Source organism: Lasioglossum baleicum, chromosome 12 (assembly GCF_051020765.1).
Source record: "Lasioglossum baleicum chromosome 12, iyLasBale1, whole genome shotgun sequence".
Classification (NCBI taxonomy): Eukaryota; Metazoa; Arthropoda; class Insecta; order Hymenoptera; family Halictidae; genus Lasioglossum; species Lasioglossum baleicum.
The window spans coordinates 330,324-357,408 of NC_134940.1; the positions used below are offsets into that span (position 1 = coordinate 330,324).

The following is a 27,085-nucleotide window of genomic DNA, read 5'->3' on the forward strand; positions in this document are numbered from 1 at the left end:
TTGCAAACGTTTCATCGTTGCAAACGTTTGCCGTGACAAAAAAAAGTTATTTAATATTCATAGTTAAAAACGGTGCCACCGTTACATTGCAAAGTGCAATTATATTTTGAGAACTGGAAATTAACAAATTAAAGTTGAAAGGAATATTTTTGTCGACAACTGTGCGGTAGCAAGATGATTGAAACGTGGAAAAAAATGTTGAGGTGTTTGACAAGCATGTCAATGCTGCTGAAAACTATGGATGAGTATCACGAATGGCATCGCTCGTACATCGAGTCTCTGCAATGCTGCATCAATTATCTATCCAGTGCAAAGGATGAATTGTCGGGGAGCATGAAATCTAGTTTAACATCAACTATGTGTCGTATGAAAACTTTGAACGTTTCATTGCACAAACGTATTTCCTCGCCACACACCGGTAGAGGTTTATATGATCGCGGCGGTGCGAGAGCCTCGACGCTCCGTTGGGAAAATGTCGAGTCGGCGTTTAAAAGTCGCATATCGACTGGCATCGTTATCAACGTGGAACATATCGATCCTAAACAATTTTTACAACATGCAAAACGAATGGTTACAGGACGCGTTACAGAATTTTTAAACATGCATTCATCGCTGAAAGCTAGCGTGACGTTGGAGGCAGAATTCATGCAACACACCAACGAGGTTTCCGTGAAAAGTTTCGGCACGCGAAACGTTGCATTGTTTCGGACAAGCAATCTACGACAGTGGTATCAGAGAGACATTGTGCCAACGCTTTTGACATCGTTGGAAGAGTTTCAAGAGCGAGACAGCGGGTGGGCACTGTCGAAGATACTGCATTTGATTGTGAACTTTAGCAAATACCAGCCATTGCAAGCCGGCTGCATCACTGAAACCTACTTGCCTCGAACGATACAGTTGAAAAGAGCGGTCGTGGACGTGAATAGCAAGGATGAGGCATGCTTTTTTTGGGCGGTCGTGGTGGGTCTCTATCCGGCCAAGACAAATCCATCGCGTTTATCATCATATCCACACTACAAAACAGTGCTTCAAACCGAAGGTTTTCAATCACCCATGCTATTCAAAGACATTCGAAAATTTGAACGAAAAAACGATGTTTCCATAAACGTGTTCGAATGGGTGCGCAAGAAATGTGTAACACTTCATTTGACTGAGAAGAAACGGAGAAGACATATCAATTTGCTGTTTATCCAGAATGCTGCAAAGACGCACGGCCATTTCGCATGTATACGAAATTTGCCAAGATTGGTTTCATCACAGCTTAGCAAGCATAAGTGCACGAAGCATATTTGTGATCGGTAAGTTGCACGTTTTTTTGTTTTTTAAATTCTTTGAAGCAAGAAAAGTTTTCTTCCCACAGGTGCCTGCAATATTTCCCTACGCCGGAGAGATTAAACATTCATACAATCGACTGTGAACGAATGAATGATTGTGCTCTGACGCTTCCAACGAGCGAAGATAAGTGGTTGCACTTTAAAAACTTTCTAAACAAAGAACAGGCACCGTTCATTATCTATGCTGACTTGGAGTGTCTGCTGCTGCCTGAGGAACAGGAGGGAGAAGACCGTGCAGCACGCGTACAATATCAACAACACCACGCGTTTAGTATAGGATACTATATTCATTGTCGCTACGATGAATCGCTGTGCGAGTATCAGGTTTATCGTGATAAAGCGGGATGCACTGCATGGTTTGCAAACAGGTTGTACGAGCTGAGTCAGAAATTACAGCCGCTATTTGATAAAACGGTGCCAATGAATTCACTAACTGAAGCAGAAAAATTAAATTTTCGTACAGCCACACATTGTCATGTCTGCGAGAAAACGTTTGAGGAAAACGATATACGAGTGCGTGATCATTGTCATTTCACGGGCGCATATCGTGGTCCAGCTCATAACGAATGCAATTTAAGCTATCAATCTTCGTACGTGATACCAGTGGTTTTCCATAATTTATCAGGCTACGATGCACATTTCATCATAAAAGAATTAGCAAATTCGTTTGAGGGACGGATAGACGTATTACCATTGACGAAAGAGAAGTATATCTCATTCACGAAAAACGTTTCCATCGGGAGACAGCCGGGTGAAGAACGAAAGTATGTAAAGTTCTTAAAATTTCGCTTCATCGACTCATTCAAGTTCTTGAACTCAAGTCTGGACAAGCTGTCATCGTATTTAAACAAAAATAAATTCCGCATCGTACGAGGTGAATTTACACATCTTTCTAACGATGATTTCAACCTGTTGACTAGAAAAGGCGTGTTTCCATACGACTATCTGGCATCATACGATAAATTAAATGATACATGTTTACCGCCGCGCGAAGCATTTTACAATCGGTTAAATGGTAGCGAGATATCCGACGTCGATTACCTTCATGCAAATACTGTTTGGTCGCGTTTCACCATACAAACGCTAGGAGAGTACAGTGATTTATATCTAAAATTGGATGTATTGTTGTTGGCAGATGTTTTCGAAAATTTTCGCGATGACTGTCTCGAGAATTATAAGCTTGATCCAGCACATTATTTCACGCTCCCCGGTTTCGCGTGGGATGTGATGTTGAAAATGACGAAGATTGAATTGGAGTTGTTCACCGACGTCGATATGCTTTTGTTCGTGGAGCGAGGAATACGTGGTGGATTGAGCCAATGTTCTCACAGATATGCATATGCAAACAACAAATATTTGTCTACGCACGATTCGAGTAAACCATCCACCTACTTAATGTATTTTGACGTGAATAATTTGTATGGTTGGGCCATGTCGCAACCTCTACCGCACAGAGACTTTCGATGGGTGGAGGATATTGATAATTTCAACGTTGAATCCATTCCAATCGATAGCCCTGTAGGATACATTTTGGAGGTTGATTTAGAGTATCCACGCGAAATTCACGATGCTCACGCAGATCTTCCATTTTGTCCAAGTCACGATGCAGCAACCAGCTCGAGTCAAAGAAAGTTGCTGGCAACACTTCGCAATAAGGAGCGATATGTTATACATTATCGATACCTCCAGCAAAGTTTAAAACATAATCTGAAATTGAAGAAAATTCATCGAATTCTAGAGTTTCAACAGTCACGATGGTTGCATGAATATATCGACTTGAATACAAAATTACGCACCAACGCAACCAACGATTTTTCAAAGAATTTGTTCAAATTAATGAACAATGCTGTGTTTGGAAAAACGATGGAGAACGTTCGAAATCATGCGATCGTGAAATTACTTTCTCGATGGAATGGTAGACACGGAGTTGAACGATTGATAGCTAGACCAAATTTTCACAGTTATACAGTGTTTTCTAAAGACTTCGTCGCAATTCAGATGAAAAAGCTGCTCGTTAAATTTTACAAGCCCATCTACGTAGGCATGTCCATATTGGATATATCAAAATTTCATTTATACACTTTTCATTACGAGTACATGTATCCAAAATTCCAGCAAAATTGTAAGATTTTATACACGGACACGGATAGTCTGATATATGAAATCACTTGCGATGACGCGTATGAGACATTGGTGAAACGGGATATCCATCGATATGACACCAGTAATTATACAGTGAACAACGTTTACGGTGTTCCGATTGCAAACAAGAAACAGCTCGGATTGATGAAGGATGAAAATGGCGGTAAAATCATGACAGAGTTCGTAGGACTTCGTTCGAAAATGTATGCGCTTCGCGTGCATGATGATTGTGAAACCAAAAAGATCAAAGGCATTAGGACAAACGTTACCGCTCGAGATATAAGTTTCGAAGACTATGTCGAATGTCTTAATAATCATACCGAAAAGAGTGTTAGCAGTAATTGTATAGCGTCTGTACGACATCAGGTGTATTCGATGTCGGAAATAAAATTAGCATTGAGCCCGTACGACGATAAGCGATATATTTGTAATAATTTGATCAATACTCTTCCTTGGGGGCATTACAGTATCGATTGAGAAATTTTATCTATAAAAAGAAAAAAAGTATGGAGACGCATCCTATGAAAACATTATATTCTATGCGCTTCAGATTGGGAAGTAGGAGGATTGTTTTGTAAATAAAAAAAATACATCTTAATTCAAAATGCTTTTTATTATAAAAAAAATTTTATTACATTAAGTAGGATTGAGTAGTAGATTGAGAAGTATGAGGGATTGTTTTTAAATAACTCATAATTAAAAAAAAAAATGATTTTTATTATAAAAAATTTTTTACATTTTTGAAATTTTTAAAACATTACTTCAAAATATTGACTGGGTTGAGGGATTCCTTTTTTTATGATACAAATTATTGCTCATTGATGTCCTGAAAAGAAAAAAAGTTTTTTAATATTAATCATTTTTTTTTAATTAATAAATATAAAAATTATTTTTAAGTGTTAATTATTAATAAATATAAAAATTGGTAACTTACGCACCATATCTAATGGAATATCAATTGTGGCAAACGCGTCCCATTCATCAGCACTATGCCTCACGGCATACTGCCATCCCCTGATGAACGCTGTTCGCTCCTCCTCCGTGTTGAAAATCTGTAATAATATTTATTAATTAAAATATCTTTAATAAAATATTATTTATTTCTTTATACTTACCATCAACTCCAAATACCCACTGAGCGAAACTTCAGCCTCAATAATTAGGTATAACATCTTGAAATGTGCTTGGACATTGCCAACACCCATTGTTTTATACAAGTACCCCCTCCGGAAAAGATGCAATGAAATCTCGTGAGATTAGAAAAGACGTTTCGTTGCAGTAGATAATGAAATCTGAACTCGCGAAATTCAATCAGTGCTAATCGAGAGAACTGATGTGACCAGATGTTTTGGCCTGGTAACTCCAAACCGTTAAAGAACGCCACTACTACAGCTTGCTAGATTAGAAAAGTCTCATAGAGGAAAGACAAAATTCCTCAGACTTTACAAGTCAACATCAACCGCGAAAGGATGCTGTTACAGATTATAAAACGCTCCTCTTACAATGATATGGATAAGAACCGTAAAACATCTGGGGCACAATTCCACATGCGGCAAAAAGATAAGGGGGAAACTCTATACCACTCTGAAAAAAAAAAGTGAAGTAGAAATTCTCTCGGTGATGTAGGATTGTGTTCAGATGTTTCCCCAGCTTGACAACTCAGCATCAGCAGCGAAATAATGCTGTTACAGATTATGAAACGCACCTCTTGCAATGATATGAATAAGAATCATGAAGCACGTTCGAGGGTACAATCCTACATGCGGTAAAAAGATAAGGGGAAACTCTATACCACTCTGAAAAAGTGGAGTAGAAACTCTCTCGAGGGGTGGTACAGCGCTATTGCAAGGATGAGGATTGTTTTTAAATAAAAAATCATTCACATAATTTTTTATTTGATAAAGTATATATTTTTTGTACAAGCGTTTTTTAAGTAATTTTTTGAACAATGTTCGTTAGTGGATTGTATTCCATGATACGGTCATGTATTATTAAGCAGTAGGCTGTTGTCGATGGGGGGACGTCGGTTCGACATTCAAATTCAATTCGCACGTCAACCGTAGCATTTTTTAACACTTCGTTTTGTCGAGAACAATCGAGAACGACGAGTGGACCGTATTGCAAGAAATCCGTGACATCGAGTAGCGCTTCACCGTTTCCATAGTATGATTCTTGGAATTTTGCATACATGTCATAGAGCAACGCGTATTTACCTTTCTCGAAATCGATATTTAGATCATCGTATGGATAGGTTTCCGAGTTCAAGTAAAGTCGAATATTTGTCAATGCACAATGATCGAATCGTGTAGCCGTTTTCATTAAGTTGTTCTTTCGATTGGTTTGCAAAGCGAATATCACGTATCGCGGTTTTTCCATTTGTAGAGCCGTTTTTATCGCCCATGTATGCTTCGTAGTTGTGTGTAGTAGAGGATATTCGTACAGATCCCACGATCGAAAGGTCATGTCGATTGGTCTGTCGCTGTCTAAAATCTGTAGCATGGACAGCTTATGTACTTCATCCAATGTGACGTGAGGCATTCGCCATTGAATTTTGTATAGATTCAGAATAGGTTTCGCGTTGTTGGAAGGACTGTACAACGCATTCGCGTCGGTACGCGAGCGAATCAAAATTAATTCGTGCCGAGCATTTATCACGATGCGTTTGTAGTCTTCGCAGAAGCCTAATAAAACACTCATAGGTACGCAAAAGTTGAAATATATTGCAGCCGTGGCCGTTGCAGTCTGCTTCTGTCCATCATCACCATACAGCCAACCAGCGTTGGACAATGCGCTGCTTCTCGTTCTAGACAGACTCACATAATTCTTCAAAGTTGTCGTCGCGCCAGGATTTCTGGACCGATCAATTTCCACTCCATTCAATTCATAGCGTATTTCCTCAAACATAAACGCAACAGTATTGTTCTCGAGAGTTACCGTATCGATGTGGGATTCTCCTTCAACCGGTAATTCGAGTTTTCCTGGTAAACTAAGTTTTCCCTCAACGTATAGGAAGCTTTTACATGGGAGCGTGTATAGGTCTTGTTGTTGAATGGGTATCCTTATCTCATCGCTGTTTTCAAACGTTGTGTTAGCATACGGATTGTATGTGTGCAGCTCAATCTTCGTTATGCGATTGTCGAAGATTGGCGCTTCGGAGATGTTCAAAATGTCATCAAACATGATCTTTCACTTTTTAACAATAAAGCCCAAAGATTGTAGATACTTTGCGTTTTTCACAGTTAATTTCTTACGAATCTTCAACCTTTTTTCTGCGGTTAGTTTCTTGCTGTTGTTACCGATGCAGTTGTTCAATGTATGGAATACCGTATTATGAATTAGCATTGCTTCGTCGCGCGTGTAGTCGCACCGTGATTTCTTCACCTCGAAAATCAATCAAACGTCCGGATTGATCAACTATGCGAATGGTTAAATCGTCAATTACTCGTGCAACGATTGGAAGGTAAATGACTCGCGCAGGCGTTTCCGACAATTTATATCCTGGTGGTACCTGAGGCGCGAACTCATGTATCGTGTGAACGAGTTTACCATTGTCGTACGATCCGGTGGTTATGTTACATTCCACTCGTACGATATTCACGCTGATGATATTCACTGGTGTGTTCGATGTATGCCACACGTTTGGTGGTAAAACATGATCTATGGAAAATCCTAGGATGGATCCCACGTTGCCAGGCTTTGCAAAGTTTATTTGATAGTTGCTTTTAATTTCACTTTTCATGGTGTTGTTGTTCGCCCGTAAGACCAGCGGATATTCTGAGGCGGCAGTCTCATCGACATTTTTTGGAGGATATCGCACGCATATTTCACGCCTCAAGTACGCGTTGATTGCATCCAATTCGTATGAACCGTCGGGGATGATGATCTCCTCATCTTTTTCACCGAAGTAGAATCTATTGTTTCCAATGTTGGCGCTGATGTTCGGTATCGTATAATAAGTTTGCAAATCGAGCAATCCCAGCTCATATTCGCCATTGCTCAGATCTATGGGGGGAAAGTACTTTGATGATAGTATGCTGCTTCTTCCCGACAATGTAAACGTAAATGACTTTTTCGCATACATCGTGTAGAGAGACTCTTTCCAGGGTCTTTTATTCTCGGAGAAATTTCGCACACAATTGACCACACACGCTTTCGTCGTAGTTTTGAAAACGTTCGTGGTTATATAAGATCGCCACGTTCGCGCCGAAATAGTGAATCAACTCAATCGGCGGTTGAAGATTTCCAAAACTATCAAAGTATTTGACACGCGAGCCGTGTTTTATATAGGCGACCCAGTGCGTTCCCGGTCCACGACTATTATCTAGATTGACTATACCTCGCTCGTTTACCCACGCACGCAGCGGTAAATCGTCACGCATAAAAACTCCACGAAAATACGGTAATCCTTTACACATAACCATCAATTCGATATCTGTCGTCGTGTTGTCCTTCTTCGTTGTTTTTTTTTTCCTTCAAACCTTTTCCATGCTTATACGGTGCGAGATGTATCCCACGACCTTCCATGGCTCGATTGTGTCGCTCCGCTTCTTGTAATTGTTTCTTAGCAGCTTTTGCAGCGTTTATAGCTTTGACTACCCCCGCGGCACCACCCGTCAATGCGCCTATAGCCGACAAAGCGGGTAACAGCAACGGTAGAAAACCACCACGTTTGGCGATCGGGAGAATTCGTTTAGTTGTTTTTTTTTTCTTTTCACCTTTTTTCTTTATCAAACCCATGCCCAATTTCGTTTTAGCTTTCATGGCTGCCAACACCGCAGTCGCGGACACCTTCTCTCCCAAAGTTGCGTCTCCGGACGTTATCCGATGCAGTGCTCGATCAGCCAAAACGTGATCGGCCTTGTGACGATTTTCAAGATCTTTGTATCGCGAATACGCTATATCGTGCTCTCGACAGGCTGTATCCAACGGATTGATTCCTCGATCCCCACGAGCTAATCGCGCAGTCAGTTTCGTACCAGGACCGCAGAATTGATATCCAGGTATATGCAATTCAAACGGTAGCGCGTTTATAGCTCTGTTTAAAAACCCCTTGCCCGTATGCGAACCGAGTGAATGATGATTCATAAGCTATTTTACCTACTATCTCTTTTAAAAAGAACACGTTCGGGGGAGGGGAGTGACTGATACCTACGGTGTTCGAGCTCTCATATAAATACTACCTCCCCTCCCTCATCGAATCAATCAAATCATGCATTTTGTAAGGCAATCTTTGGATATTCGTGTTCCAACGTGTCGCGCGTTCGACGATTGTGACGAGACGATGCGAAAACATGGATCATTGTTACCAGGCAATGTACGATGTGTCATAAGCGGTCCGTCAGGATGCGGTAAAACAAACGTTATGATCAGCCTGCTGGAGAGTGCGAACGGACTACGATTTGCAAACGTTTATGTATACTCAAAATCGCTGAATCAGCCAAAATATCAATACTTGAGCAAACTGTTCTCATCCGTGGGGAAGGATGTAGGCTACTTCGCGTTCACAGACAACGCTGACGTAATACCCCCCGCAGAGGTACGGCCCGATTCGATATTTATCTTCGACGATGTGGCGTGTGACGAGCAGGATATCATGAGAGAGTATTTTGCGATGGGTAGACATTCACACGTCGATTGCTTCTACTTGGGTCAGTCGTATGCGAGAATACCTAAACATTTAATTCGTGACAATGCCAATCTACTGGTTTTGTTCAAACAGGATACCATGAACTTGCGTCACATTCATCAGGATCATGTAAATACCGATATGTCGTTTGAAACGTTTAGCGCGTTATGTGTAAATTGTTGGCGAAAGAAGTATGGATTTCTCGTAATCGATAAAGACAGTCCTACAAATCGCGGTCGTTACAGACGTGGATTTAACGAGTTTGTCATACTGTAACGAGTACAGTTGCTCGGTAAGGGTGGTTGGTGCTGTATCGTGGGCTGTAAATCTCTCTTGCGCTTCCAATATGTCAGCTCAAAAGGAAAAGAATGAAAAGCTGCGAGCTTCGATCGTGAATGAAATAGCGAAGACCAGTGATACCATACGTAAAAAGTATTTAGCGTTGAAAGTTGGGAAAATGATGGCCGAGACGAATTTGCGAACGACTTTACAGCCAATCGTTGAACCGTTGAAACAGCTAGTTCAAAATACATCTACTGTTGAACCGGATAGTGACACCACGTTCTCGGATATTAAGGAAACACCACCACCGTCCCCCCATACAAAAAAAAGAAGATTCTCGGATATTAGGGGAATGACACCATCATCCTCTATGAAAAAAAGAAGAAGAATAAAGAAGAAAAAGAATGTTGAAGTAACGCTCGCTGACGATGAGATCGAGTCAACGATGTCGCAACAGGATACTTTCGAATCACCGAGCACGGTATCTTTGGAATCTTCGATGCGTAATATTTTTGAAAATCCAGAAACTCATCGAGAGGAAAATCAACATCTAACCGAGAATTTCGGACCTTTGGCGCGTGAATATTTAGAAAAATTTTTTACCGGATCAATGAAAAATTCCGACAACGTGTTCGGGGTATATTTCCAGGACAATAAACTGATGTTGGGAAATTCAGCGTTTGAAGTGAACAGCAATGACGATATCATCATTAACGGAGTAAGGTATGAGGGGACTCATGGTCTTTATGAATTAATATTCAACAGAGTACCCGACAAGCAGTTGTACACCGAGGATGATAAGAATGTGTACAAAAGAATTCTCATTCTCACGCAAGCGCATCGACGTGGGAATCAGCTAAAGGGAAACAAAGGTTATAAGTATAAGAAAATTATAGGACCGATGTTTTCGTCACGTGGTGGGAAGGGGATACAACTTCCAACTTCTATGCGTGTGACTAACAATCCGATTGATTACGTGCATTGGGATGATCCAAACGAACTCGTCGATCGTGTGAAAGTGTTAACCGCTTCGAAGAATGCCGGACATTCCAACCATAACAATGAAATAATGTCAATAATCGAAGAACTTCGTGAAGCCGGTATAATTATAAATTAAAGCGCGTGCATTCATTGAGTTAGTGATGAATGAAATGTCAATTGGTACAGCTCGATAGAATGCGCATTCGTCTTAATTGTTGTAAAACGAATCAAACAATATCCTCGGGGGAGGACAACGGTGAAAGCTGGAACTTGAGATTTCAAAGTCTATGGATAAAACTGGATGAGATATTTCAACGAATACTGTGGATTGAAGAGCAGGTCAAACAGTTGTATGAGTTGACGATAAGTGAAGAAAAAGACTAGCTTGAAATAATGTCTATCGACAAATTTGGTATGGTGTTTCGCGAAGCGAACAAACCCGAGTCAAATGTTTCTTTGATTTTCTATCCCGGCGTTTTTAAAAGTTATGTGCATGATAATGCTATATGTTTAAATGATGACGCTAAATTGTATGATGCGAAAGGTATGAGGATCGGACGCGTGGCGAATCCTGAAGCAAACGATCATGTTGCAACCAAAGTATACGTGGACACGCTTAACGTGAAGCTTGAGTCCGAGATTGTGAAGAAACTGGTCAAAGAACTGAAAACCGCTAAAGAGACGATAAAGTCTGAAATATTAGCTGAACAGAATGAAAAACTGATCAAAGACCTGAAAACCATTAAAGAAACGATAAAGTCTGAAATACTGGCTACGATACAAGGCATTCGATATGATGTAAATGAAAATATGAAATCAACTGATATCAACGAGACCTTGAAGGAGAAAGTAAAAAGAAGACGAGTTTGAAATATTGACAAGAAACGTGTCGACGGTCCTTGAGGGGAATCCATGGATAGCAATCATCATACATGAACATACTGTACAAGATGTATCTGTACCTGTTCCTGTACCTGTCTGTAGCTGTTCCTGTACCTGTCTGTAGTTGTTCCTGTACCTGTCTGTACCTGTCCATACCTGTCTGTAGCTGTTCCTGTACCTGTCTGTAGCTGTACCTGTCTGTAGCTGTTCATGTACCTGTCCATACCTGTCTGTAGCTGTTCATGTACCTGTCCATCCCTGTCTGTAGCTGTTCATGTACCTGTCTATACCTGTCTGTAGCTGTTCCTATACCTGTCTGTAGCTGTTCATGTACCTGTCTGTAGCTGTCTGTAGCTGTTCCTATACCTGTCTGTAGTTGTTCCTGTACCTGTCTGTACCTGTCTGTACCTGTCTGTACCTGTATCTGTACCTGTCTGTACCTGTACCTGTATTATCAATATTAAGTAGCATTTATTGAGTCATCAAGTTATCATAAAAATCATCAACCTTGAGAGAAAAAATGAGGGGATGGAAATATAACTGAAGATTTTAAGAAAAGTATATATGAGGTAAAGACTCTATTGAAAAGCGAGTTGAGTAGTGACAGCAAGAGACGATACGCGTAGCTTTCAACGAGTTGGATAGCTGAATCAGTCATCGCTTCAATAGTTGGATTGAAAAGTGAATAATCGGTTAATGAGAGAGCGCTACAAGAACGATGATGAGTAAAGAAAACGTGGTGGAAGAACTGCATGCTCCGGCGAGACGTTTTTACCCGCGTAGACGTGTAATCGTGCGAGGATTCGATGATCTTTGGCAAGCCGATATCGTTGAAGTTCAAAAATATGCACGAGACAATGGAGGGCATCGATATATTCTCACGATAATCGATGTATTTAGCAAATATGCATGGACGGTTCCTTTGAAGAGTAAAAATGCGAGCGACGTGTGCAAAGCTTTCGCGTCAGCGTTGAAGAAAGATGGTAGAGTCCCGAATAACTTGCAGACCGACATGGGGAAAGAATTCTACAATACAACGTTTCAAGATTATCTAAAGAGTCGTAACATACATCATTATTCTACATTTAGCACTATGAAAGCTTCCGTCGTGGAACGTTTCAATCGCACGCTGAAGAATAGCATGTGGAAATTTTTCTCATTGAGTGGAAAATATCGCTGGATCGATGCGCTTCCCACGTTGACTGAGGGCTACAATAATCGAAAACATCGTACAATCCGCATGCGACCTGTTGACGTGAGCCGTAAAAATGCTGGACACCTTCTGTCCACCGTGTACAGCAACGTGAAGATTGCTGGTCCTGCCAAATTCAAGGTCGATGATCGTGTGCGTGTCAGCAAGTTTAAAACCTTATTCAACAAAGGATACACGCCAAACTGGTCAACTGAAATATTCAAGATTATCGCGGTAAAACGAACGAATCCTGTCACATATCTCTTGGTCGACTCTACGAACAAACCTATCGCCGGAGGATTTTATGAACATGAGATACGTGCAGCAAAATATCCTGATATATACTTAGTTGAAAAAATATTACGCAGAAAAGGAAATAAAGTATATGTGAAATGGCTGGGAATGGATGCGGCACATAATTCGTGGATATCTAAAACGAATATACTTTAATTATATTTTTTCTGCTTGTATTTTTTTAGTTATGATAATTAATTTTTGTAAAACGACTATACTTATTATATTGTGATAATTCTGCTTCATTTCTCTGTAGGAATTGTATGTAATGTTGTAATAAAAAAAAATATAAAAGAGGTATTCTTGAATAATTTTATTTTTAAAATAATGTATTGTTACAAAAGACAATTTTCACACAACATTAATATTTTAACCTATCCGTTTTTTGTGCCTCGACTGCAATGATATTAGTGCATGAAGCCACCAGTTCACAATCAATCAATGAACTTTGATCAAAAAATTCGCTCTCGACAATCGCTTTCACGATATTCTTCGCGTTGGTATCCCTCACCACAATGACAAAATTCATAAATTTATCGGTAATCGTGGGAACATTGCCGATCAGCCATGAATACATGTTGTGTATGCAGAATTCGAGATTGTATAAGTTACGCATAGTTTTTTCCGTGATGTATAGAGCTGTGAACTGATTCGACAATTTCACTAGATTCATACCATTGAGATTAACTATTTGCAATGTTAAATCATCACTCATTTTTTTACACTGTTTCTGCATAGAAAGTAAATTGGAAATACACTCCTTCGTGCGCAACAACTCTGTCCATGCATCCCGGGAAAATGTGATCTCGTTACCACGGTTATCCCCCATAGTTAGTTCCACACAAATATCATCGCCAACGTGTACACCAATTTCGAGATATTTAAAATAATTGCCAGCTATGGAATATCTTCGACTCAAGATTCTGTGCAAACTACTCGATGATTGTGAAATGGAGTCGCTGTTGTCAAAACTCCTGCAACAGATTTTTTTTTTTTTAAAGAATTAGATGTTTTTCAAAATTTTTTTTTCACAAGTTTTTCATCTTTCTACTTACATATTATTTAGTCTCCTCTTTTTGTGTGACTCCTCGATGCTTGAATGATCACATTCAGTGAGCGGATGATTGTTGTAATACATCATGCTTTTTTCGTGTTGATTGTCTCGATCTGACGCGCAACGCTTGGAATACAATGTTCTTATAGGATGCATTGGCCCCCACCTTTTTACATTTTCTTAGAAAGGGGGCGGTGCCTAACAGCTTTGTCCTTGGCCTAGATGACGTAATGCTTGTGCAATACCATTAAGTGATGACTCAGCAGCTCTGTCCTTGGCCTAGATGACGTCAGAAAGAAGGGGGCGGTGCCTAACAGCTTTGTCCTTGGCCTAGATGACGTAATGCTTGTGCAATACCATTAAGTGATGACTCAGCAGCTCTGTCCTTGGCCTAGATGACGTAAGAAAGAAGGGGGCGGTGCCTAACAGCTTTGTCCTTGGCCTAGATGACGTCAGAAAGAAGGGGGCGGTGCCTAACAGCTCTGTCCTTGGCCTAGATGACGTAAGAAAGGAGGGGGCGGTGCCTAAAAGCTCTGTCCTTGGCCTAGATGACGTAATGCTTGTGCAATACCATTAAGTGATGACTCAGCAGCTCTGTCCTTGGCCTAGATGACGTCAGAAAGAAGGGGGCGGTGCCTAACAGCTTTGTCCTTGGCCTAGATGACGTAATGCTTGTGCAATACCAAAGGAGTATCATCTTTCATAGGGATTGTCCCCCCCTCCCCGCGAAAAAATATGATGCAATAAAATATGATGTAATATATGCTTGCGCAATACCGCTCTGCGGTACCACCCCTTAAGTGATGACTCAGCAGCTCTGTCCTTGGCCTAGATGACGTCAGAAAGAAGGGGGCGGTGCCTAACAGCTTTGTCCTTGGCCTAGATGACGTAATGCTTGTGCAATACCATTAAGTGATGACTCAGCAGCTCTGTCCTTGGCCTAGATGACGTAAGAAAGAAGGGGGCGGTGCCTAACAGCTTTGTCCTTGGCCTAGATGACGTCAGAAAGAAGGGGGCGGTGCCTAACAGCTTTGTCCTTGGCCTAGATGACGTAATGCTTGTGCAATGCGGTACCGCTCTCCCGTGAATTGGAAAGTTCCTCAGAACCGCCTGAATTGGGAAGTGAATTAGAACCCCCATATATTACCTACTCACGAGCTATTCGGGGCCCACGATATTCGCCCGGTGATTCTTCGGTGTACCCTCGGATCGTTCCACGGGAGGATAACGCGCCGTATTCGTTTCGTGTCGTTCACCGTTCGCACGTTTCGCCCAGTCTCGAATTAGGAACGCGTACGTCACCGGAGCTCGGTCGAATCCGTGCCCTCGTGGCTTGTAAATTCACGCGAAGTCCTGTGACGACCGAGCTCGACGCGATAGAAGTTATTCCGCGCGATCGGCCGAACAGCCGCCGTCACTTTCGTGTTCGCGCCGGCAAAGCTATTGACTACCGCCGGCAACGGCCGGCGGATTGTATGACCATCTCGTTTTAATAAACGACTATATTTTGCCCGAGATCTACCGAGTAGCTTCATTTACCGTGAGAAACGTTCTCGTCGCGGGGAATGCCCCGTTCCTTTCCTCACGTGGTTCCCTGGACCTGTTCGCGGTCGTCACCGGCCTAAACGATGTTCGCAGATTCGACGTCGTTTTGAGAACCGAACGAATCGTTCGAGAGTTTCGCGTGGTACGGTATAGTACCTGGCGCCCGTTCACTTCGTGTCCCAATTGGTCGTTCCGTTCGAACCTGCGAAGATCTTTTGTCTCGAGAGGACCACGTGTCGCGCGACCGAGCGTGGCCCGGTCGCAAGGCCATAATTTCTCGAAGGCGGTTATCTCTCGGTTCGCCGGGAAATAAACGCCGTGATAGAAGATAGCGTCGAATGTTTCGAATGTCGCATACGGCTGGCTCTATGGGACGAGGACGATGATCCCATGAAGGAGCATCGCGCCTGGTCGAGATTCTGCAGATACAATAGCGGATTGAACTGCGGCAACGTGCCGATCGGAGTCGATCCCGGCACAATCCCGCCAAACCCTCGTGGTGTGGATGTCTGTGGAATCGCGAAAGAATCGGCGCTCGAATGAAAATAAATTAAGAAATAAACTAGAGGGTTATTGTTGCTCGCTCGCTTCGCTCGCTCGCGAGTAGGGTTGTTTTTGCTCGCTCGCTTTGCGAGCTCGCGGATAGGACTGAGGGGGATCTGTTTCGAGGATAAATGATATTGAAGACAGCACGTAGCCGAACTTCCTTTATTTTTGAGAGACAGTCGGTACAGCCCGCGTCGCTCGCGTGACCGCTCTCTAAGAAAACTCCAGCAGAACTAACTTGCAAACTAGCCGTTCGCTCGCTGACGCATTCCCACGAAAATCATTCTTTCTCACTCACACAGTTCGCTTTCACTCTAAACTAAACAGAATCATTCTCACCCTACGCGACACTCGAACCAATCGTCCAAATATCCTCTCGACGCTATCGCACAGCATGCAACCCGATCCATTCATTCAAACATACTTTTGCCTTAAACTAAACACATGGCGGAGACGTGGCGCCGGCTTGTCGCCGCCACAGACTGCGCTTGCGAAAGGGTTAGTGGTACGCATGGCTAGTAGTACCTATAGCTATTAATGTTTTTTTTTTATTTGGTGTGTGACTCTCCACGAGCCACACAAAGAACTTCCCGATTCGTTAGTTGCAGTATATTATTATCATTATTAAGTGTACGTTTTAATAAGATTGTACGTTTTGGGGGAAATTCAATAGTTTTCTACTTATCAAAATGTTTGCTATATGGCGTCGCATCAAATCAAAATCGTAGGCTCGTTGCTCGCTTGGTTCCTTGTTATAGCATACTAATGTTGCAAAATAAATTGTCTTAATTAGTTTTTCGCTAACGATACAACTCCTCATTAGCCGGGTTTGCAGTATTGATCTTGGTTTTCTTCGATACTGTTAATTTAAATTGTCCCAAAATATATAAACCGCTCAATTTTGAAACTCTGCTCAGTTCTACATACAACATTTGTAAAGTTCGTTTTTCTGATGTTTTAAAATTCAAACATACTTTCTCGTATGTTTGTCCCTGACTTTTATGAATCGTAATCGCTTCAGCAGGAACCACTGGAAATTGACTACGTGTGATTTGATATTTTTCCTCACTCGACATATTTACTTGATTCGATATCTTTATTATTGGTGTTAAATTTTGATGAATATTTGCATTTTTCATATAATCACGATAACGAGTTCTTACTTTCACTCCTACTCTGGCCAATTGAAAATCCAACCACAATATAGACGGAATTTTAGTATTTTCTTGAAAAGTAATAAATTTTAATATTCCGCATGCTCCATTAACCAATCCGTCTTCAACATCAATGTTATTAATAATTATCATATTGTTTATATTAATTTTCAATATAATATTTTTTTTTGTACTTTCATCGATATTCTTTGAAAATGTATTCTTCGGAGTAGAGATGATTAACTCACTCTTGCATTGGGATAATTTTCGATTATTGTAAGCGGAAACATTAGCTTAAGGTATTTTTTTAAATTAAAAAATTTTTTTTTAAATTTTGAAAAAATGAAAACAAATTTTTTGTGTAATTAAGTTTGTTTCTTCGGTGGAAACTTTCCGTTCTCTCGTATAAATTGCATTGTTGAATGAACTTCTTTCGAAAAAAAATAAAAAAACTAAAAAACTACTGGACCAAAATGGACCAAAATCTAATCAGCTCTAAGTTACGACGGGGCACATCGATTGCATCATTCATCATTCTGATCGCGTTGTTACTTTTTCAGAAAACGTTAACGAAAAATTTGATACCATAGAAACGGACATACGCGCGCGCGCGCCCACACACACACACACACGAACATTTTGATAAAAATAGTCTAAAATGACTCCAATGACCATGAAACGTGAAGATCTGCTAAAAAATCGATTTTCGATTTTCGGGGTCATTACAATAACTTCCCTATAAAATCGGGAAGTTAAAAACCTATATAATGAATAATGTATAAAAAATTTTTATTTTTTTAAATAAATCTATTATTTTAATAATTATGTATTATTTTTCCTCTTCTGTCTGTAAAAAAGAAAAAATGTTATTAAGTATTAATTTTTTAATTAATAAATATTATATATAAAATTATTTTAACTTTTTTTACTCACCGGATTCTCGAACAGTACCCTGACTGTCGTTATATACCCCTCGTTCCAATCCTCAACCTGAATATTATATGTTCTCATCGCGTGTCTCCATCCGAGTATAAACGCGGCCCTTTCTTCATCGGAATCAAACATCTGTTGATAATATAAAAATTGTAATATAAAATAACTATATCAATAATGTAGCATATTACTTATAATATTTCTTTGTACTTACCACCAACTCCATTGCACCAGTCAGGGGCACATTCTCCTCTACAACGATGTGGGTTACTCTTTCCATCGTGACGAAAATTTTTGAATAAGAGCATCGACTGCATTGATTCTTTTATACATGTATCCCCACCCGGAAAAAGAAGTAGGGAAATCTCCACCCCCACGAAATTAAATAAGACGTTCATCGAAATCTCCGCTCGTGAGAAACCGACGGGTCCAGCCGCACGTGAGAAAAACTGTTGGTCCTCAAGTTTGACAAATCGATGTCGAGAAAAATGATTGACTGGCTGTATGGTCCTCTTACATAAATCTTTCAAAGGGGACCGTTGTATATATTTACGAAATTAAACAAGACGCTCATCGAACTCAGTTCAAATGAGTGTTTACGATAGCTGGGTGGCGATGGCAGACGGAAACAGCGACACGGTCCTCTAAGAAGATCTTTAAGAGGGGACCGTGTCGTAGAAGATCTTTAAGGGGGGACCGTGTCGCAGAAGATCTTTAAGTGGGGACCGTGTCAGTTTAGCGCTCCACGCTTTTATTTATTGTCGCTAATGTGTAAAAAAATTATTTATCGAGCTCAGTTCAAATGAGTGTTTATGATAGCTGGATGGCGATGACGGACGGAAACAGCGACACGGTCCCCTCATAAAGATCTTTCAGAGGGGACCGTTGTATATATTGTCACGTCGCTTTCTTAGCTTGTCGTAAAGATGGTAGAACGATGAATGGCGACACCGAGAATTTACAGGCGAGAAGCCGGGCCACGCTCGGCCGCGCGATGCGTGGTCCTCTCGGGACAAAATACGCCCGCAGTCTCTTTATTCGATAATCAAGCTGAACTAGATTTCGGGCGCCAGACACCCGTAGGTGTCACACGAAAGCATCGTAATCGGAACTCGAAAGAGGAACGCGGTATGACTCGCGAGACTGTGGCGTAGCAAACGGAATCTGAATAGCTATCGCGAAGGCCCAGGATTCTACGTCGAGAGGACACGAGACGTTCCCCGCGACGGGAAGGTTTTCACACAAGAAAAATACAACGTTTCGGCTATTAATTCGTTTATTACAAGACGATCTTAAACTGCCGATCTGATCGGCAGCAGGTAGTACAATAGCCGGCGCGTTTCAGTAAATCTGGCGAGAGGTGTTAATCGCACGCGCTGATTGCGGTTTCCTTAGACTCTCTTCGCAGAGGATTCGGCAGCGATAAGACGTACGACACGCGGAAGACCTTACAGGTCGCGTTCCGTCCGAATCCCGATGTTCTATACGACACTTAGATAGCTGACACTGTTCGAACTAAATTCACGCGCACGAATCGAGCACGCGACGGCGTCCCACCGTGGAACGAGACCAGGATCTCTAGAAATAACGGCAATAACGCTAAAGATTGAATCCGCGACTTCGCGTTTAAACTGGCGTCGTACAACCGTCACAATGCGGCCACGCGGCCCCCGCTATCCGACCGGATTCTAATTAGGAGGACGAAATCCTTCACAATCCGAAGGATTCGTACCCCTCGCAAATAATATGGACGACTTCCGTTCGTCCTTCGTACCGTTATTTCCCGCTAAGTGGTTCACGAACCGTTACGACCCACTACCCGAGCCAACACGAAGTTTCGTTAATTATTTACGAAAGCCTGATCGGCGCTTACCTTTTATCTCACGGCAGCGGATGTTCGGCAGCGAGTTATTTGTCCTCCGATCAGCCGACGCAAAATACTTTAACCGTTAACAATCGTTAAGAGCGACAACTTATTCGTAAGAGTTCTGACGACGCAATGGATCTTCACGCGGTGGCCCGGGTACGCGGAAGCAGAGCGTCCCCCACTTCCGTATTCCGCTTTCCTCACGCAACATTTCGGCCTATCGCTAACGCGGGATTTCGCCTCAGCGAATCCGTCGCGACGGCGCTCGGCTTCCGGCAGCGTCCGGCTAATCCGGCAGCGATGTCGTCCGATTGGCCGCTTCCCGATGAGACGATCGACGTCAGCCAATCCGGTTGCGGTACTGGCTTCTTCCCGGACGAGGCGACGACAGGGTAGAGTGGATGATATCCTCTGTACCGCATGCCCTCGTCGGCGCCTCCAGGTTGATAGTCCTGGGCCTTGACGATCTCTCGCTGTTTTACCTCGAGTTGTGCCTTCTTCCTGCCTCGAGGTGCTGATTCTCGATGGCTCGTTGCATCTTGTGTTGAGAGTGGAATTCCGGATCCCGCCTGGGACCCGGATACGGTCCTGTAAACGTTCGTCACGCAAATTGGCGCGACATTTCAAATATTACTAGTCGGCCTTTGGGTCTCGCATATGCCCAGGGAGATCGCTCGCTGCTGCCCTTATCGCAAAGCTTGACCAGAGGATGGTCAGGTCTTCCGCTAGAGAGGTTAGAGTGACGCTGGCAATATTGCCACGTCACAATATACAAGACGTTCGCTGAGAAAAATTATTGACTGGCTGTAGGGTACTCTTACATAGATAAGGAGACGTGAAAACATAAACACGTTCGGACATGTTCCCAGGGACCCCCCCCCTCCCCCCTCGCCGGGCTTACGTAATACCAGTAAACTGGTATTGAATGCAATACCAGGAAACTGTCTTTGAAAAGGAGTACTGCCCTCCCCCTCCTTTCAAGATAAGAGAGCATGCTGTATCCCCCCTCTCCCCTTCCCCCAAAAACATGATGCAATAATTCCATTAAAAATATGACGTAATATATGCTCGTGCAATACCGCTCGACGGTACCGCTCCCGTGAATTGAAAAGTGGCTTAGAACCCGCCTATATACACTACTATTGTCTTAATTATTTTTTCGCAAACGATACAACTCCTCATTATCCGGGTTTGCAGTATTGATCTTGGTTTTCTTCGACATTGTTAATTTAAATTGTCCCAAAATATATAAACTGCTCAATTTTGAAACTCTGCTCAGTACTACATACAACATTTGTAAAGTTCGTTTTTCTGATGTTGTTGGGGATTCGAATTATGGGATTTGCCGGTCGTTACACCAACCGTCGAGCTACATTTGCTCCGGTCTTTTTTCGACTGTTTAGAGTCGCGTAGCGATCGCTCGTTACCGTTGCGCACGGCCGCGAGGTGTTTGTAAGCGCCCGTCACCGGTAAATCCCATGGTTTGAATCTCGAACGTTGGGTCTTCCCGGATCATGCGATCGATCCGGAACCAATCGCGTGCGACGCCGCCTGCCGTTTCGTAGAATATTTAAAGGCCCTCCCTTGGCGGAGCGTGCTCTCTTTCGCTGTGTACAGTTAATCAATCAAGTTCTTTCTCAGTTATTAGCGACAATCATTGCGCTTTATTTCAATTTGCTTATTGCGACAAATAGTTCGAGTCGCCGTCGCGATCCGTGCATCTGCCCGCGTTAAGATTTCCGACGGCGCGTGGAAGATCTCCGTTCGCGGCGGCCCTCGTTAAGGGACGCACAAGATTTCTGTCGAGCGACAAAAGGCAGAATCTCGCACGCGCAAGATATCCGCAACTCGACACCGGCGATTCTTTATATCTCATCCAATTGAATAAAGTGTAATTGTGAATTTCACACGGAGCATCTACATCTCCCTCATTCACACAACCTCATCCTCGCCGTTTCCTCGCGCGCTCATTGCTGAGCGGTCCCGGCCTCAGGCGCCTCTGGCCTTCGGTCGACGCCGAACAGATGTTTTAAAATTCAAACATACTTTCTCGTATGTTTGTCCCTGACTTTTAAAATTGACTACGTGTGATTTGATATTTTTCCTCACTCGACATATTTACTTGATTCGATATTTTTATTATTGGTGTTAAATTTTAATGAATGTTTGCATTTTTCATATAATCACGATAACGAGTTCTTATTTTCACTCCTACTCTGGCCAATTGGAAATCTACCCACAATGTAGACGGAATTTTAGTATTTTCTTGAAAAGTAATAAATTTTAATATTCCGCATGCTCCATTAACCAATCCGTCTTCAACATCAATGTTATTAATAATTATCATATATTTTATATTAATTTTCAATTTAATCTCAGTTAATAATTCGTTTTGAACTGATTGTTTTTTTAAAGATTGTAATATACATTTTTTTTTGTACTTTCATCGATATTCTTTGAAAATGTATTCTCGAGAGTAGAGATGATTAACTCACTCTTGCATTGGGATAATTTTCGATTATTGTAAGCGGAAATATTAGCATAAGGTACACAAAAAATTGTTTTTTTTAATTTTTTATGTAATTACGTTTGTTTCTTCGGTGGAAAATTTCCGTTCTCTCGCATAAATTGCATTGTTGAATGAACTTTTTTCGAAAAAAACTAAAAAAAATAAAAAACTGCTGGACGAAAGGGGACCAAAATCTAATCAGCTCTAAGTTACAGCGGGGCACATCGATTGTATCATTCATCATTCTGATCGCATTGTTACTATTGCAGAAATCGTTAACGAAAAATTTGATACCATTCAAACGGACATACATACGCGCACACACACACACACACACACACACATACGAAAATTTTGATAAAAATAGTCTAAAATGACTCCAATAACCATGAAACGTGAAGATCTGCTACAAAATCGATTTTCGATTTTCGGGGTCATTACAATAACTTCCCTATAAAATCGGGAAGTTAAAAAAAAGAGAGTGACATACCGCGAGATGATATACCGCAATGTGAACCAGTCGCGTCGTCTTCCGAACATCCATTTTTTGGCGAAGAATGTACTGATGATGACAGTATCATTACGCATCTTGACGGGAATGATAATATTAATTAACTATCAACGCCAGTAAGTTCTTTAGAAGCTTGCGCCGTAGAATATTTTGCAGGGTATGTTGCACCGGGCGCGCCCCTCCGCCCGGGGTCCATTTAGAGAGTAGGTATGGGGGGAGCTAACCCCTCCCCTCGGGATGCATGTACAGTAGGGTGGTCCAAAGCTATACCTGTGAAAATTTTTTATCGAGATACAAAGTACCGCACCCCCCAGAATTGTTCCTTTAGGTGAGAAAAAATTTGTGCAAATTTTGAGATCGATCGAAAAAAAGGATCACGTGCCCCAAAGCGACTGAAAATTTTGAAAATTTTGAAATTCACCTCAACTATGGAACATGGCACATCGTTGGATTTGTCTTTTTTATCTGAATAGGAATATGGAAAAATTATATGACTTCCTTTAAATAAAAATAACAATGACCTTGAAATTTCAAAAATATGATTTCCAAAAAATTTTTTTATTTTGCCATTATATTTACCTTATTGAACAATGCAAATTTCTCCGCTGACATTTTTTCGTACAATCACAAATAACAGAGATATTTAAACATTTCCATGTATTACATTTTATTTATACCTGTACTGAAACAAGACTTTAAGAAGCCTAAAGTGACAGTTTAGCTACATTGGCATTGAACAATAAACAAAATCAACTTGTACTTTGCATTACGAAGTACTTTTGTCAACTGTTAAGTAAAATTATTAAGTAAAACTATTTCTGTTACCACAATTTTTATATCATTAATCCATATCGTTAAAGCTTTACCGGTGGTTAACGATAAAGCAGAAAGAGCTGTTAAGTTAATGCAGGACTTTAACCAAATTTTAGCGCGTAGTGAGGAAGAAAAACAGATGATACTACAAATGGTAAAAGATTACCGTCAGCAATATTCTGATATAAATAAAACTACCTTGGCGAAAAATATGTAAATATTACATATAACTTACATTTATATACTTACATTACATATAACACCATCGGTCAAAATATGCTACATTTTGATGTACATATTTAAATATCTCTGTTATTTGTGATTGTACGAAAAAATGTCAGAGGAGAAATTTGCATTGTTCAATAAGGTAAATATAATGGCAAAATAAAAAAATTTTTTGGAAATCATATTTTTGAAATTTCAAGGTCTTTGTTATTTTTATTTAAAGGAAGTCATATAATTTTTCCATATACCTTGTGACGTTGCAACGTTTGCGACGTCCCTTCTCTGTTAATTCCGCGCATATTTTCGAGAGCGATAAAGGACCGGACCGCCCTCTAACGGGACACGTACCGAGACAGGATTCGAGAGCGCTCCTTTAAGAGATCCCGATATTATCGAGGACCTCCTAATGACATCTGTCGCGCGTGCCGAGAACGGCAAGTTTCAGGGCCGTATATGGAACGCGCAGAAGGAACCACCGACCGTCCGAATTGTCACGGGAAATGAACAATCGCCCCAAGGCCAGGAAGCGCCCGACGGAAAAGCGAATGGCCGTTTCGAGAAATTAGAGCTTGGTGCGAGGACACTCGGCAAGCAAACCGGAGGCGCCGCCAGGACAGTAGCTCTCTTAAACATCTCGTCCAAGGTGACGGACTGGAAGACCTGACGCCGTCTCGCCCCGTCAAGGGAGAGCTACCCCGGGGTCGGTGCCCTCGTAGCCAAGAAGAGGAAGCCCCTCCGCTGGTCAAGTCGAGCGATAGGCTCCTTGACCAATTTCGTGATTGCCCGGGGCCCTAGGGCGCGAAGAGGGAACGCTCCTGTGCCGTAGAGTTACGCCGTAGAAACACGCCATAGGCAATTCGGAAAAGCGGTCGAGTGGGGGGAACCGAGTTCGATCCGCTAGATTGCCGAAAATCGATGGATCACTGTCGCGCTGGCTCTCGTTATCGCATGTCGTGCGCTCTGCACTCGCGTTGCGAACTAATTGTAACTTAGCGTCGGGAAACCGAGAAGTGCCCGTTGGAGGTTCTCGTGGTGTCTAGGATGAAGTCCACCTACGCTCCGGCCGTGCCTCACGCTCTATCGAGAGCAGTTCCGAAAAAGGGCACCGAAAACGAGAAACGGTAAGCCGCACTTGTGATCCATTCGGTAGTTCGTTGCGCGACGGCTCGACCTTCGTCGCGAGAGGACGAATGCTTCCCATTCCGTCCTCGATAATTCGCTCGCGTTCGTTTCGGGAATGCTTTGAGATTTCGAGATTATTTTGAGAGTTTTCGTCTTCAAATTACGTGCGAAAGAGTGTCCTAAGGGGAGTCGCGTTTCGTGCGAGTGATCTTTTCGGTCTCTTCGCGTTTCTCGAATCCTGTGTCTCTCGCCGAACATCGTAGGGTTTTCGTCGGCGTTCGATCGCGTAATCGTTAGCGTACGCGTCGGGGCGAATCACGGGCGGAAGTCATCGCGACAGTCTCGCAGTTCGCCGATCATCTGCGCCTCGCGTTTCCGAAGTTCGTTGCGAACGAAATCCCGGTAATTGTCAGCGGTATCGTGCGAGCAAAATCGGTAAGACAACCGCGCGGCGAACGACCACCTTCTCGCTATCTTGTATGAAGAGCGCGGGCTCTCGGGTCGCGGTCACGTGACCGCAGATTTTGTAATTTAACGACTGCTACAATAAATAGCTCGAGACCATATCGTAGTCGAATTACTCGATTCCCTGTGAGATCCGTCCTGCCGAGAGGGCTGTCCTAGTCATCCCGTGTTCGAACCATCTGGCCCAGTCGCGACGTCGTTTTCGATCCGCGTGTCTCGAAGATTCGACTCTCGACCTCGGCTTCTCCGAGCTCGAGCCTTGTTCCGCGTTCCGTGTGGCATCCTTGCGGTGCCTGGCGCCCGAACCTTTCGTTTGTCGTGAGGAAATCGTCGAATCCTCGAGTCTCGTTTGTCTCGGGCGGACCGCGTGTACTCGGCTTGCCCGCGGCCTGGTCTCAGCGCCTGCAAGGCCCGAAGTTGACCGGCTTCCGCGAGTCAAACCGCTCGTCGGAAAAAGGTTAACGTGACAACCTATTCAGAAAAAAAGACAAATCCAACGATGTGCCATGTTCCATAGTTGAGGTCAATTTCAAAATTTTCTAAATTTTCAGTCGCTTTGGGGCACGTGATCCTTTTTTTCGATCGATCTCAAAATTTGCACAAATTTTTTCTCACCTAAAGGAACAATTCTGGGGGGTGCGGTGCATTTAATTCGTTGGTCAAAAAATATGGACCACCCTAATGTACAGCTAGGAGATGACCCGCTGAGGCAATAGCTTAGGAGGGCGTGTGGTTTTAGTGGGTACTCTGGGGGAGGGGATCGGCGAACTTTGTTAGCTCGGCGATCCCCTTCCCGAGGGAGCCCCACGTAAGGCATTTCCACACGATAAAAAAAAAGGTATGTTGCTAAAAAAAGCATATGTTACGACGTATTTGTTTCTAAAAACAGTACCTTTTGTCGCAACGAGCAAATACTGATATTTTTCCGGGCATATGTTGTTAACGGTAGCCCACATTTTGGACATCTCTATGTTCCAAGTGTGTAGAGTGTTCAAATATATTTCAAATTATTAATGACAATTTTGATACTCATTATCCGAAATTACGCAGCGAAACATTCATCCTGGATAAATTGTTTTCGATTATTTCCCACACTGTGGATCAGAAATATCCAGAATGGTTTAACAACGATGAATGTGCTGTACATCGTAAAAGCATAGTATATTTTACATTAACAGTTAAAATTCATAAAGATACAGTATGGCTCGGGCAACAATTGAGACTTTCAGGTTCACGCATGACCAAGAATTCCAGATTATCGCATCTACAGAACGTTTAAACAGTTTCGCTTTTTTTAGCAGTAACTCTAATTGTTTATGTTTATACTTGTATTATATTATACTCGTATACCAGTAGTTGTCAAATTTGTTAATATGGTGTGAAGTGTAAATGTGGCGCGAGTGCGAATGAGTGTACATATGTATTATGTGTGTGAAAAGTATAAGTGCGAGCAGCATTTATACTTTTTAAAAAATATATGTCGCGGCAGAAACATTTTGGCGCGACCCGTGCGCCCCGGCGTTAATACGTTTCATCGTCGCGTGTCGGCTGTCGAGTATTCTGACCGTTTGACTCTGCGGAGACACTGATCTCGATCGTTCGAGCGCT

At 42.2% G+C, this 27,085-nt stretch overlaps 3 protein-coding genes across 3 annotated transcripts; 1 reads left to right on the forward strand and 2 right to left on the reverse strand.

Annotated features, from left to right (window-relative positions):
* The first annotated feature begins 643 nt into the window (after nucleotides 1-643).
* Nucleotides 644-3,998, forward strand: LOC143214127 (uncharacterized). The gene is made up of 2 exons (XM_076434776.1): nucleotides 644-1,298; nucleotides 1,361-3,998. The coding sequence occupies exons 1-2, from the start codon at nucleotides 646-648 to the stop codon at nucleotides 3,951-3,953; spliced, it is 3,246 nt and encodes a 1,081-aa protein (XP_076290891.1). The 5' UTR covers nucleotides 644-645; the 3' UTR covers nucleotides 3,954-3,998.
* An 848-nt stretch (nucleotides 3,999-4,846) lies between these two features.
* Nucleotides 4,847-6,818, reverse strand: LOC143214196 (uncharacterized). Its single transcript, XM_076434932.1, has 4 exons — nucleotides 6,700-6,818; nucleotides 6,132-6,546; nucleotides 5,690-5,966; nucleotides 4,847-4,872 (listed from the first exon to the last, which is right to left on the reverse strand). The coding sequence occupies exons 1-4, from the start codon at nucleotides 6,816-6,818 to the stop codon at nucleotides 4,847-4,849; spliced, it is 837 nt and encodes a 278-aa protein (XP_076291047.1).
* Nucleotides 6,819-12,842: 6,024 nt separating this feature from the next.
* On the reverse strand, nucleotides 12,843-14,050 carry LOC143214372 (uncharacterized). Its single transcript, XM_076435338.1, has 2 exons — nucleotides 13,789-14,050; nucleotides 12,843-13,707 (listed from the first exon to the last, which is right to left on the reverse strand). Exons 1-2 carry the CDS (start codon nucleotides 13,941-13,943, stop codon nucleotides 13,095-13,097), a joined length of 768 nt encoding a protein of 255 aa, XP_076291453.1. The 5' UTR covers nucleotides 13,944-14,050; the 3' UTR covers nucleotides 12,843-13,094.
* Nucleotides 14,051-27,085: the final 13,035 nt, after the last annotated feature.